Here is a 14,402-nt window from a genome sequence, read left to right on the forward strand (position 1 = left end):
AAACAGTTTTATTTTTGTTTCATCAGACCAGAGGACATTTCTCCAAAAGTACGATCTTTGTCCCCATGTGCAGTTGCAAACCGTAGTCTGGCTTTTTTATGGCGGTTTTGGAGCAGTGTCTTCTTCCTTGCTGAGCGGCCTTTCAGGTTACGTCGATATAGGACTCGTTTTACTGTGGATATAGATACTTTTGTACCTGTTTCCTCCAGCATCTTCACAAGATCTTTTGCTGTTGTTCTGGGTTTGATTTGCACTTTTCGCACCAAAGTACGTTCATCTCTAGGAGACAGAACACGTCTCCTTCCTGAGCGGTATGATGGTTGCGTGGTCCCATGGTGTTTATACTTGCATACTATTATTTGTACAGATGAACGTGGTATCTTCAGGCATTTGGAAATTGCTCCCAAGGATGAACCAGACTTGTGGAGGTCTACCATTTTTTTTATGAGGTCTTGGCTGATTTATTTTGATTTTCCCATGATGTCAAGCAAAAGAGGCAATGAGTTTGAAGGTAGGCCTTGAAATACATCCACATGTACACCTCCAGTTGACTCAAATTATGTCAATTAGCTTATCAGAAGCTTCTAAAGCCATGGCATCATTTTCTGGAATTTTCCAAGCTGTTTAAAGGCACAGTCAACTTAGTGTATATAAACTTCTGACCCACTGGAATTGTGATACAGTGAATTATAAGTGAAATAATCTGTCTGTAAACAATTGTTGGAAAAATTACTTGTGTCATGCACAAAGTAGATGTCTTAACCGAATTGCCAAAGCTATAGTTTGTTAACAAGAAATATGTGGAGTGGTTGAAAAACGAGTTTTAATGACTCCAACCTAAGTGTATGTAAACTTCCCACTTCAACTGTAGTTGTTCAAATTGAGTGTTCCACAGGTCACTATTTTGGATTGCCAATTCTTTTCGTATGGTTTGTTTAGGTAGTTAATATTTTCCCAGAAGCTGTTTGAACCAACGGATTCCTGAATTTCATTAAGTTGGTGTCTGGTGTGTTGTTCGTTCTTTGTTCTGAGCGTCTGCTTGGATTATTTTAACCTAACCCTAACCCTAACCCAATATTGAAGGGGCATATCCTGCTTGTCTGGTTCTCTATGACTCTCCCCCTCTCCCTTTTTCTCAATTCAATTCAATTGGTATATCAAATCTTATGTTCCTTTTGATGGCATAGAAGGCTCTTATTGCCTTGTCTCTAAGATCATTCACAGATTTGTGGAAGTTACCTGTGGTGCTGATGTTTAGTGTGCTCTAGGGCAACGGTGTCTAGATGGAATTTGAATGTGTTGTCCTGGCAACTGTTCTTTTGTCCTCGCCAATTCGTTGATATATATATATTGAAGAGGGTGGGGCTTAAGCTGCATCCCTGTCTCACCCCACGGCCCTGTGGAAAGAAATGTGTGTGTATTTTGCCAATTTTAACGACACACTTCTTGTTTTTGTACATGGATTTTATAATGTTGTATTTTTTCCCCCAAACACCCCTTTCCATCAATTTATATAGCAGACCCTCATGTCAAATTGAGTCAAAAGCTTTTTTGAAGTCAACAAAGGTTGAGAAGACTTTGAGTTTGTTTTGTTTTGTTTGTTTGTCAATTAGGGTGTGCAGGGTGAATACGTGGTCTGTCGTACGGTAATTTGGTAAAAAAAAGACAATATGTTATTGGGGTCAAATTTGTCTCCACTTTTGTGGATTGGGGTGATCAGTCCTTGGTTCCAAATATTGGGGAAGAAGCCAGAGCTGAGGGTGATGTTAAAGAGTTTAAGTATAGCCAATTGGTAATTTGTGGTCTGTATATTTTAGCATTTCATTGAGGATACCATCAACCCCACAGGCCTTTTCGGGTTGGAGGGTTTGTATTTTGTCCTGTAGATCATTCAAGGTAATTGGAGAATCCAGTGGGTTCTGGTCGTCTTTAATAGCTAAGATTTGTATTTGATCATGTGTATGTTTTTGCTGTTTGTTCTTTGTTATAGAGCCCAAAAAATTAAAGAAGTGGTTTATCCAGACATCTATGGATTCTTCAGTTACATTGAGCTGATTTCTGATGTGCTGTTCCTTCTTTTTTCGTAGTGTATTTTCAAATAAAATAAAATACACTGGTATTTGTCACATGCGCCGAATGCAACAGGTGTAGAACTTACAGTATAATGCTTACTTCCAAGCCCTTAACTAACAATGCAGTTTTAAGAAAAACAAGTGTCAAGTAAAAAAATAGATTAGTAAAAAATGTAAATAAAAATAACAAATAGTTAAAGAGGAGCAGTAAAATAACAGTACAGGCTATATACAGGGTATTACGGTACAGAGTCAGTGTGGAGGCTATATACAGGGTGTTACGGTACAGAGTCAATGTGGAGGCTATATACAGGGGGTACCAGTACAGAGTCAATGTGGAGGCTATATACAGGGTGTTACGGTACAGAGTCAATGTGGAGGCTATATACAGGTGGTACCGGTACAGAGTCAATGTGGAGGCTATATACAGGGGGTACCAGTACAGAGTCAATGTGGAGGCTATATACAGGGTGTTACGGTACAGAGTCAATGTGGAGGCTATATACAGGGTGTTACGGTACAGAGTCAATGTGGAGGCTATATACAGGGGGTACCGGTTCAGAGTCAATGTGGAGGCTATATACAGGGGGTATCGGTTCAGAGTCAATGTGGAGGCTATATACAGGGGGGTACCAGTACAGAGTCAATGTGGAGGCTATATACAGGGGGTACCAGTACAGAGTCAATGTGGAGGCTATATACAGGGTGTTACGGTACAGAGTCAATGTGGAGGCTATATACAGGGGGTACCAGTACAGAGTCAATGTGGAGGCTATATACAGGGGGTACCAGTACAGAGTCAATGTGGAGGCTATATACAGGGTGTTACGGTACAGAGTCAATGTGGAGGCTATATACAGGTGGTACCGGTACAGAGTCAATGTGGAGGCTATATACAGGGGGTACCAGTACAGAGTCAATGTGGAGGCTATATACAGGGTGTTACGGTACAGAGTCAATGTGGAGGCTATATACAGGGTGTTACGGTACAGAGTCAATGTGGAGGCTATAACGCGGTTCAGAGCAATGTGGAGGCTATATACGTACGGTCAGAGTCAATAAAGGGTGTTACGGTACAGAGTCAATGTGCGGGGGCACCGGTTAGTCAAGGTAATTTAAGTAATATGTACATGTAGGTAGAGTTAAAGAGACTATGCATAGATAATAACCAGAGAGTAGCAGCAGCGTAAAAGAGGAGGTGGGGGGGCAATGCAAATAGTCTGGGTATGTGTTGTTGTTAATGTGTTGTTGTTTATGTGTTGTTGTTTATGTGTTGTGTTTTATGTGTTGTTGTTAATGTGTTGTTGTTTATGTGTTGTTGTTTATGTGTTGTTGTTTATGTGTTGTTGTTTATGTGTTGTTGTTTATGTGTTGTTGTTTATGTGTTGTTGTTTATGTGTTGTTGTTGTTAATGTGTTGTTGTTAATGTGTTGTTGTTAATGTGTATTTGTTTATGTGTTGTTGTTTATGTGTTGTGGTTTATGTGTTGTGTTTTATGTGTTGTGTTTTATGTGTTGTTGTTAATGTGTTGTTGTTAATGTGTTGTTGTTTATGTGTTGTTGTTTATGTGTTGTTGTTTATGTGTTGTGTTTTATGTGTTGTTGTTAATGTGTTGTTGTTTATGTGTTGTTGTTTGTGTTGTTGTTTTTAATGTGTTGTTGTTGTTAATGTGTTGTTGTTGTTAATGTGTTGTTGTTGTTTATGTGTTGTTGTTTATGTGTTGTTGTTTATGTGTTGTTGTTTGTGTTGTTGTTTATGTGTTGTTGTTAATGTGTTGTTGTTAATGTGTTGTTGTTTATGTGTTGTTGTTTATGTGTTGTTGTTTATGTGTTGTTGTTTATGTGTTGTTGTTTATGTGTTGTTGTTTATGTGTTGTTGTTTATGTGTTGTTGTTTATGTGTTGTTGTTTATGTGGTGTTGTTTATGTGTTGCTGTTTATGTGTTGTTGTTTATGTGGTGTTAATGTGTTGCTGTTAATGTGTTGCTGTTAATGTGTTGCTGTTAATGTGTTGTTGTTAATGTGTTGTTGTTAATGTGGTTGTTGTTAATGTGTTGTTGTTTATGTGTTGTTGTTTATGTGTTGTTGTTTATGTGTTGTTGTTTATGTGTTGTTGTTTATGTGTTGTTGTTTATGTGTTGTTGTTAATGTGTTGTTGTTGTTAATGTGTTGTTGTTAATGTGTTGTTGTTTATGTGTTGTTGTTTATGTGTTGTTAATGTGTTGTTGTTAATGTGTTGTTGTTTATGTGTTGTTGTTTATGTGTTGTTGTTTATGTGTTGTTGTTAATGTGTTCTTGTTTTCCTCCTCAGTGAACACCCTGGGCATCAGTGATGAGCTGAAACATAAGCTGCAGGATGTGATGGTGGACAGACATAAACTAACCCTGGGAAAGACTCTGGGAGAGGGTGAGTGTGTATGTGTTTCTAGATCCTGTCGTTGTGCTACAACGGGGATGAATGTGTGTCCATCTAATAACCTTGTTACTAGCAAAACCGTTCAGACAACTAAGTGATACAGAGGCGCACACTGACCTTGTCCTGGGTTCAATGCCTGGAGGGAGATACAAACCGAAATAATAAGGAGTACATTGACATGAGAAATGTCAAAGAGTGTAAAATCTGCTGTCGAACAATGGCCCTTTGTAAATGGCTGCTTGTCTACTATGTGTCTATAGGAGAGTTTGGCTCTGTGATGGAGGGAGCATTAACGCATGAGGACTCTGTTCTCAAAGTGGCTGTGAAGACCATGAAGAGTAAGTTAACTATGGCACAACTACAGTGTAAGCAGTACATACACTAGTCACACTTGCCTGTTTCTGTGACACCCTACTTTTGACACCCTACTTTTGTTAAACTACTTTTGTCCGTAAAGTGCACTACTTTTGTCCGTAAAGTGCACTACTTTTGTCCGTAAAGTGCACTACTTTTGTCCGTAAAGTGCACTACTTTTGACAGTAAAGTGCACTACATTTGACCGTAAAGTGCACTACTTTTGACCGTAAAGTGCACTACTTTTGACCGTAAAGTGAACTACTTTTGACAGTAAAGTGCACTACATTTGACCGTAAAGTGCACTACATTTGACCGTAAAGTGCACTACTTTTGACAGTGAAGTGCACTACTTTTGACCGTAAAGTGCACTACTTTTGACAGTGAAGTGCACTACTTTTGACCGTAAAGTACACTACTTTTGACAGTAAAGTGCTCTACTTTTGACCATAAAGTGCACTACATTTGACAGTGAAGTGCACTACATTTGACCGTAAAGTGCACTACTTTTGACTGTAAAGTACACTACTTTTGACAGTAAAGTGCTCTACTTTTGACCATAAAGTGCACTACATTTGACAGTGAAGTGCACTACATTTGACCGTAAAGTGCACTACTTTTGACTGTAAAGTACACTACTTTTGACAGTAAAATGCTCTACTTTTGACCATAAAGTACACTACTTTTGACAGTGAAGTGCACTACTTTTTACCATAAAGTGCACTACTTTTTACCATAAAGTGCACTACATTTGACCATAAAGTGCACTACATTTGACCGTAAAGTGCACTACTTTTGACCGTAAAGTGCACTACTTTTTACCATAAAGTGCACTACTTTTGCCCTGAGCCCAAGTGCACTACATAGGAGATAGGGTGGGATATGAAATGAGTCCCTGTTCTCACCCGTCTCTCGTCCCCGTCTCTCGTCCCCGTCTCTCGCCCTCTAGTTGCTATCTGTACCCGCACTGAGATGGAAGACTTCCTGAGAGAAGCTGCTTGTATGAAGGAGTTTGACCATCAGAACGTCATGAGACTGCTAGGTGAGACTAAACTGCTGTGCTTGAGTGCATGTACAGTGCATACGGATAGTATTCACAGCCCTTCCCCTTTTCCACATTTTGTTACGTTACAGCCTTATTGTAAAATGGATTCAATTAATGTGTTTCCTCATCAATCTACACATAATGACAAAGCAAAAACAGGTTTTAGAAATTTTTGCAAATGTGTGTATATATATAACAAACTGAAATACCTTATTTATATAAGTATTCAGATCCTTTGCTATGAGAATCAAAATTTAGCTCAGCTGCATCCTGTTTCCATTGATCATCCTTGAGATGTTTCTACAACTTGATTGGAGTCCACCTGTGGTAAATTGAATTGACTGGACATGATTTGGAAAGGTACACACCTGTCTATATAAGGTCCCACAGTTGACAGTGAATGTCAGAGCCAGAAAGCCATGAGGTCGAAGGAATTGTCCGTAGAGCTCCGAGACAGGATTTTTTCGAGGCACAGATGTGAGGAATGGTACCCCAAAATTTCTGCAGCATCGAAAGTCCCCAAGAACACAGTGGCCTCCATCGTTCATACATGGAAGAAGTTTGGAACCACCAAGACATTTCCTAGAGCTGGCCGCCCGGCCAAACAGATCAATCGGGGGAGAAGAGCCTTGGTCATGGAGGTGACCAAGAACCCGATGGTCACTCTGACAGAGCTCCAGAGTTCCTCCGCGGAGATGAGTGTCACGACTGTGTGTAGAAACGGACCAAGGCGCAGCGTGAGTATCGTTCCACATCTTATTTATTATGTGAAACTTTGCAAAACAAAAATAAACTAATAAACAAAACCACAAACCGTGACGACAGAGGTGCAACAGGCACTAACTCAAAAATAATCTCCCACAAACACAGGTGGGGAAAAACAACTACTTAAATATGATCCCCAATTAGAGACAACGATGGCCAGCTGCCTCTAATTGGGAATCATACAAAAACCCCAACATAGAAAAAAGAAACTAGATAAACCCCCAAGTCACGCCCTGACCTACTCTACCATAGAAAATAAGAGCTCTCTATGGTCAAAACGTGACAATGGGAGAACTTTCCAGGACAACTGCAGCACTCCACCAATCAGGCCTTTATGGTAGAGTGGCCAGAACGAAGCCACTCCTCAGTAAAAGGCACATGGCAGCCCGCTTGGAGTTTGCCAAAAGGCACCTAAATACTCTCAGACCATGAGAAACAAGATTCTCTGGTCTGATGAAACCAAGATGGAACTCTTTGGCCTGAATGCCAAGCGTCACATCTGGAGGAAACCTGGCACCATCTCTATGGTGAAGCATGGTGGTGGCAGCATCATGCTGTGGGGATGTTTTTCAGCGGCAGGGACTGGGAGACTAGTCAGGATCGAGGTAAAGATGAACGGAGCGAAGTACATAGAGATCTTTGATGAAAACCTGCTCCAGAGCACTCAGGACCTCAGACTGGGGTGAAGGTTCACCTTCCAACAGGACAAAGACCCTAAGCACACAGCCAAGACAACACAGGAGTGGCTTCGGGACAAGTCTCTGAATGTCCTTGAGCGGCCCAGCCAGAGCTCGGACTTGAACCTGATCGAACATCTCTGGAGAGACTTGAAAATAGCTGTGCAGTGACACTCCCCATCCAACCTGACAGAGCTTGAGAGGATCTGCAGAGAAGAATGGGAGAAACTCCCCAAATACAGATGTTCCAAGCTTGTAGCGTCATACCCAAGAAGACTCCAGGCTGTAATCGCTGCCAAAGGTGCTTCAACAAAGTACTGAGTAAAGGGTCTGAATACTTATCTAAATGTGATATGAGTTTTTCTTTTTTTTTTACATTTGCAAAAATGTCTAAAAAACGTTTTTTGCTTTGTCATTATGGGGTATTGTGATGTCGTTATGGGGTATTGTGATGTCATTATGGGTTATTGTGATGTCGTTATGGGGTATTGTGATGTCATTATGGGTTATTGTGATGTCGTTATGGGGTATTGTGTGCAGACTGATGAGGGGAAAAAATGATTTAATCCATTTTAGAATAAGGCTGTAACGTAACACATTGTGGAAAAAAGTCAAGGGGTCTGAATACTTTCCGAATGCACAATGTGTGTGGGTGTGTGTGTGTGTGTCTGTGTGTGTATATATGTGTGTGTGTGTATGTGTATGTGTATGGCCCCTGGAGAGAGTGTGACTGTCCCTCTGTTCGTCTATGTGTCCCAGGTGTGTGTCTACAGACAGTAGAGAGTGAAGGTTACCCCTCCCCTGTGGTCATCCTGCCCTTTATGAAACACGGAGACCTACACAGCTACCTGCTCTACTCACGCCTTGGAGACTGCCCCGTGGTGAACACACACACACACACACACACACACACACACACACACACACACACACACACACACACACACACACACACACACACACACATACACACACACACACACACACACACACACACACATTTCACACACACACACACACACACACACACACACACACACACACACACACACACACACACACACACACACACACACACACACACAGGGGAGGAGAACTATCTCTTCCTGAACAACTTCACTATCAGCCCTCCTTCAGGGAGAAACACTACACTATGACTCTACAGACTAGTGTTGATAAACACTGGGCCGTATCCAAACAAGAATTCCTAGAAAATGTTAAAATGTTGCAGGATTTAGGAAATGCTCCAAAAAACACTCTAGTGTAGAATTTGAGGTCCCAGCCTCCGTCTGGGAACTGAGGTGGATTACAGCCCTTGCCTTAAATTATCTAAGAAAAGTGAGGACAGAGGAAACACCCATTTAATTAGGTCTATAATCAATATCCTAACAGTTAAATGTACCTGGCTTTATAAATATATAACCAGATAAATAAGACAGATCCTGCTTCTGTTGGAGTGTTTAATCGCCTGCTGATTCTGTGAGCACTGAGCCTCACTCAGCCTCAACATGTCAGATAAACAATTTCACAAATTTGTCCGTTTTTAATCTTTACTGTAACAAAGGCTTGACATGTTTTGCCTCTCGTTAGAACCTGCCTCTCTGGTATTACTTAACATTTAATTGAGTGTTGTTTACACAGTTCCAAATTGTTAGAAACATAAAAATATTTATAATAATAATAATAATAATAATATATATATATAATAACCCTCATTTTTCTTGATCTCCTTCTTATTGTTATTATGATCATTATTATAATAACAAGTCATGTCATTATCACTAGTAGGTTTAGTATAGCAGATTATACCACTCTGTCTGCTATGGGGGGAACAGATTATACCACTCTGTCTGCTATGGGGGGAAGCAGATTATACCACTCTGTCTGCTATGGGGGGGAAACAGATTATACCACTCTGTCTGCTATGGGGGGAACAGATTATACCACTCTGTCTGCTATGGGGGGGAACAGATTATACCACTCTGTCTGCTATGGGGGGAGCAGATTATACCACTCTGTCTGCTATGGGGGGGAACAGACTATACCACCTGTCTGCTATGGGGGGAACAGATTATACCACTCTGTCTGCTATGGGGGGAACAGATTATACCACTCTGTCTGCTATGGGGGGGAACAGATTATACCACTCTGTCTGCTATGGGGGGGAACAGATTATACCACTCTGTCTGCTATGGGGGGGAACAGATTATACCACTCTGTCTGCTATGGGGGGAACAGATTATACCACTCTGTCTGCTATGGGGGGGAACAGATTATACCACTCTGTCTGCTATGGGGGGGGAACAGATTATACCACTCTGTCTGCTATGGGGGGGAACAGATTATACCACTCTGTCTGCTATGGGGGGGAACAGATTATACCACTCTGTCTGCTATGGGGGGGAACAGACTAGACCACTCTGTCTGCTATGGGGGGGAACAGATTATACCACTCTGTCTGCTATGGGGGGGAACAGACTATACCACTCTGTCTGCTATGGGGGGAACAGATTATACCACTCTGTCTGCTATGGGGGGGGAACAGATTATACCACTCTGTCTGCTATGGGGGGAGCAGATTATACCACTCTGTCTGCTATGGGGGGAACAGATTATACCACTCTGTCTGCTATGGGGGGGAACAGACTAGACCACTCTGTCTGCTATGGGGGGAACAGATTATACCACTCTGTCTGCTATGGGGGGGAACAGATTATACCACTCTGTCTGCTATGGGGGGAACAGATTATACCACTCTGTCTGCTATGGGGGGAACAGATTATACCACTCTGTCTGCTATGGGGGGAACAGATTATACCACTCTGTCTGCTATGGGGGGGAACAGATTATACCACTCTGTCTGCTATGGGGGGAACAGATTATACCACTCTGTCTGCTATGGGGGGGAACAGATTATACCACTCTGTCTGCTATGGGGGGGAACAGATTATACCACTCTGTCTGCTATGGGGGGAACAGATTATACCACTCTGTCTGCTATGGGGGGGAACAGATTATACCACTCTGTCTGCTATGGGGGGAACAGATTATACCACTCTGTCTGCTATGGGGGGAACAGATTATACCACTCTGTCTGCTATGGGGGGAACAGATTATACCACTCTGTCTGCTATGGGGGGGAACAGATTATACCACTCTGTCTGCTATGGGGGGGAACAGATTATACCACTCTGTCTGCTATGGGGGGGAACAGATTATACCACTCTGTCTGCTATGGGGGGGAACAGATTATACCACTCTGTCTGCTATGGGGGGAACAGATTATACCACTCTGTCTGCTATGGGGGGAACAGACTATACCACTCTGTCTGCTATGGGGGGGAACAGACTAGACCACTCTGTCTGCTATGGGGGGGAACAGATTATACCACTCTGTCTGCTATGGGGGGGAACAGATTATACCACTCTGTCTGCTATGGGGGGGAACAGATTATACCACTCTGTCTGCTATGGGGGGGAACAGACTATACCACTCTGTCTGCTATGGGGGGGAACAGACTAGACCACTCTGTCTGCTATGGGGGGGGAACAGACTAGACCACTCTGTCTGCTATGGGGGGAACAGACTAGACCACTCTGTCTGCTATGGGGGGGAACAGACTATACCACTCTGTCTGCTATGGGGGGGAACAGACTAGACCACTCTGTCTGCTATGGGGGGAACAGACTAGACCACTCTGTCTGCTATGGGGGGGAACAGACTAGACCACTCTGTCTGTAATGGGGGGAACAGTCTAGACCACTCTGTCTGCTATGGGGGGAACAGACTAGACCACTCTGTCTGCTATGGGGGGGAACAGACTAGACCACTCTGTCTGCTATGGGGGGAACAGACTAGACCACTCTGTCTGTAATGGGGGGAACAGACTAGACCACTCTGTCTGCTATGGGGGGAACAGACTAGACCACTCTGTCTGCTATGGGGGGAACAGACTAGACCACTCTGTCTGCTATGGGGGGAACAGACTAGACCACTCTGTCTGTTATGGGGGGGAACAGACTAGACCACTCTGTCTGCTATGGGGGGAACAGACTAGACCACTCTGTCTGCTATGGGGGGGAACAGACTATACCACTCTGTCTGCTATGGGGGGAACAGACTAGACCACTCTGTCTGCTATGGGGGGGAACAGACTAGACCACTCTGTCTGCTATGGGGGGGAACAGACTATACCACTCTGTCTGCTATGGGGGGAACAGACTAGACCACTCTGTCTGCTATGGGGGAACAGACTAGACAACTCTGTCTGCTATGGGGGGAACAGACTAGACCACTCTGTCTGCTATGGGGGGAACAGACTAGACCACTAGTATAAATACAATCTCTATGTCATTTGGTTTAGCCCTTGGAAACATAAGTCTCTGTCAGACAGAGGAGTATGTCGCCCTCTAGTGTCCTGAAAACAAACACGCAGGTCTACCCTTTATATGGGGGATGGCTTTGGGTACAGCAGAACCGCCCCTCCCTATCTTCAGGCTATGCTCCAACCCTACACCCCAACCTGAGCACTCTGTTCTGACACCTCTGATCTCAAGGGCCGTACCACACCTTCATAAATAAATAATAATTTCCCTAGTCTTTTCCTACTAGCACTGACTTGGCTGATAACTTCTTTATGGAGGCAAAACATGACTTACTATTACTGTGATATGTGGCTGTCTCACCTATTTATCTTAAAGATGAATGCACTAACTGTAAGTCTCTGTGGATAAGACTGTCTGCTAAATGACTAACATTTAGATGTAAGTCTCTGTGGATAAGACTGTCTGCTAAATGACTAACATTTAGATGTAAGTCTCTGTGGATAAGACTGTCTGCTAAATGACTAACATTTAGATGTAAGTCTCTGTGGATAAGACTGTCTGCTAAATGACTAACATTTAGATGTAAGTCTCTGTGGATAAGACTGTCTGCTAAATGACTAACATTTAGATGTAAGTCTCTGTGGATAAGACTGTCTGCTAAATGACTAACATTTAGATGTAAGTCTCTGTGGATAAGACTGTCTGCTAAATGACTAACATTTAGATGTAAGTCTCTGTGGATAAGACTGTCTGCTAAATGACTAACATTTAGATGTAAGTCTCTGTGGATAAGACTGTCTGTTAAATGACTAACATTTAGATGTAAGTCTCTGTGGATAAGACTGTCTGCTAAATGACTAACATTTAGATGTAAGTCTCTGTGGATAAGACTGTCTGCTAAATGACTAACATGTCAGTGTAGACGTCAGTTCTTTCTGTACAACCTTCAGATAGAAATATAAATATGCTGTGTAGAACAGCCATGCATCTCTGACGTTAAGGGATCCTGGCAGGTCTAGTCTAGGTCTATTTCTACCTGTAGCACTACTGAACCCTGGCAGTAAAACATTTGAATAATCCTCGTCTCTCTGCGTTGTCCTCCAGTACTAATAATCTATCTCTCTCTGTCTCTCTGTCTCTTTGTCTCTCTCTGTCGATCTCTCTCTCTCTCTCTATGTCTCTTTCTCTCTCAGTATCTGCTGTTAATTACCCTCCTGAACCCTGACAGTGGTACGCTGTAATAACACCTGTAATAACACCTGTCTCCCTCTCTATCATCCTGCAGTACCTGCCGTCTCAGATGCTGGTGAAGTTCATGGTGGATATCGCAAAGGGGATGGAGTATCTCAGCAGAAACAACTTCATCCACAGAGACCTGGCTGCAAGGAACTGCATGTAAAAAAAAAAACAGCACTGTTGCTACCTATCAGTGTCGCTATCTCTAGACAAGGTTTCTCTGTTTCTATCTCTCTTTCACTATCACTAGTGGTATCTCCTTTCCTCTGTTTCACTATCGCTAGTGGTATCTCCTTTCCTCTGTTTCACTATCACTAGTGGTATCTCCTTTCCTGTGTTTCACTATCACTAGTGGTATCTCATTTCCTCTGTTTCACTATCACTAGTGGTATCTCCTTTCCTCTGTTTCACTATCGCTAGTGGTATCTCATTTCCTCTGTTTCACTATCACTAGTGGTATCTCCTTTCCTCTGTTTCACTATCGCTAGTGGTATCTCATTTCCTCTGTTTCACTATCAATAGTGGTATCTCCTTTCCTCTGTTTCACTAGCAATAGTGGCATCTCCTTTTGAAAAATATTGTTGCCTTAACTCTGTCTCTCTGCATGTTTCAGGCTGAACCCATCTCTCTCTCTGTCTCTCTCTCTCTCTCTCTCTCTCTCTCTCTCTCTCTCTCTCTCTCTCTCTCTCTCTCTCTCTCTCTGTGTGTTCCAGGCTGAACCCATCTCTCTCTCTGTTTGTATTCCAGGCTGAATGAGAACATGAATGTGTGTGTTGCTGACTTCGGTCTTTCTAAGAAGATATATAACGGAGACTACTACCGCCAGGGTCGCATCTCTAAGATGCCGGTCAAATGGATCGCCATCGAGAGCCTGGCGGACCGCGTCTACACCACCAAGAGTGATGTGGTGAGTGGTGTAGTGGTGTGTATGTAGTGGTGTGTATGTGGTGGTGTGTATGTAGTGGTGTGTATGTAGTGGTGTGTATATAGTGGTGTGGATAATGTATATAGTGGTGTGTGTATATAGTGGTGTGTGTATAGTGGTGTGTATATAGTGGTGTGTGTGTAGTGGTGTGTGTGTGTAGTGGTGTGTATATAGTGGTGTGTATATAGTGGTGTGTATAATGTATATAGTGGTGTGTATATAGTGGTGTGTATAATGTATATAGTGGTGTGTATATAGTGGTGTGTGTGTGTAGTGGTGTGTCTTTAGTGGTGTGTATTTAGTGGTGTGTATATAGTGGTGTGTATATCATGTATGTAGTGGTGTGTATGTAGTAGAGGTCGACGGATTAATCGGAATGGCCGATTAATTAGGGCCGATTTCAAGCTTTCATAACAATCGGAAATCGGTATTTTTGGACGCCGATTTGGCGGATTGAAAAAAATAAAAATGTAGACCTTTATTTAACTAGGCAAGTCAGTTAAGAACAAATTCTTATTTTCAATGACAGCCTAGGAACAGTGGGTTAACTGCCTTGTTCAGGGGCAGAACGACAGATTTTTACCTTGT

At 42.5% G+C, this 14,402-nt stretch overlaps 1 protein-coding gene across 2 annotated transcripts in view; it reads left to right on the plus strand.

Moving 5' to 3' along the window:
- LOC106591056 (tyrosine-protein kinase receptor UFO) overlaps positions 1-14,402 on the plus strand; it is a 99,592-nt gene that overhangs the window by 68,771 nt on the left and 16,419 nt on the right. For both annotated transcript variants that reach the window (XR_006771251.1, XM_045724885.1), the window contains exons 12-17: positions 4,382-4,477; positions 4,747-4,824; positions 5,790-5,882; positions 8,087-8,208; positions 12,939-13,048; positions 13,637-13,796. Coding sequence is in view for 1 of the 2 variants with exons in the window: in XM_045724885.1 (XP_045580841.1) it covers positions 4,382-4,477; positions 4,747-4,824; positions 5,790-5,882; positions 8,087-8,208; positions 12,939-13,048; positions 13,637-13,796 (659 nt within the window). In the remaining variant the exon portion in view is untranslated. The remainder of the gene's footprint in view (positions 1-4,381; positions 4,478-4,746; positions 4,825-5,789; positions 5,883-8,086; positions 8,209-12,938; positions 13,049-13,636; positions 13,797-14,402) is intronic.

Source organism: Salmo salar, chromosome ssa09 (assembly GCF_905237065.1).
Source record: "Salmo salar chromosome ssa09, Ssal_v3.1, whole genome shotgun sequence".
In the NCBI taxonomy this organism is placed as follows: Eukaryota; Metazoa; Chordata; class Actinopteri; order Salmoniformes; family Salmonidae; genus Salmo; species Salmo salar.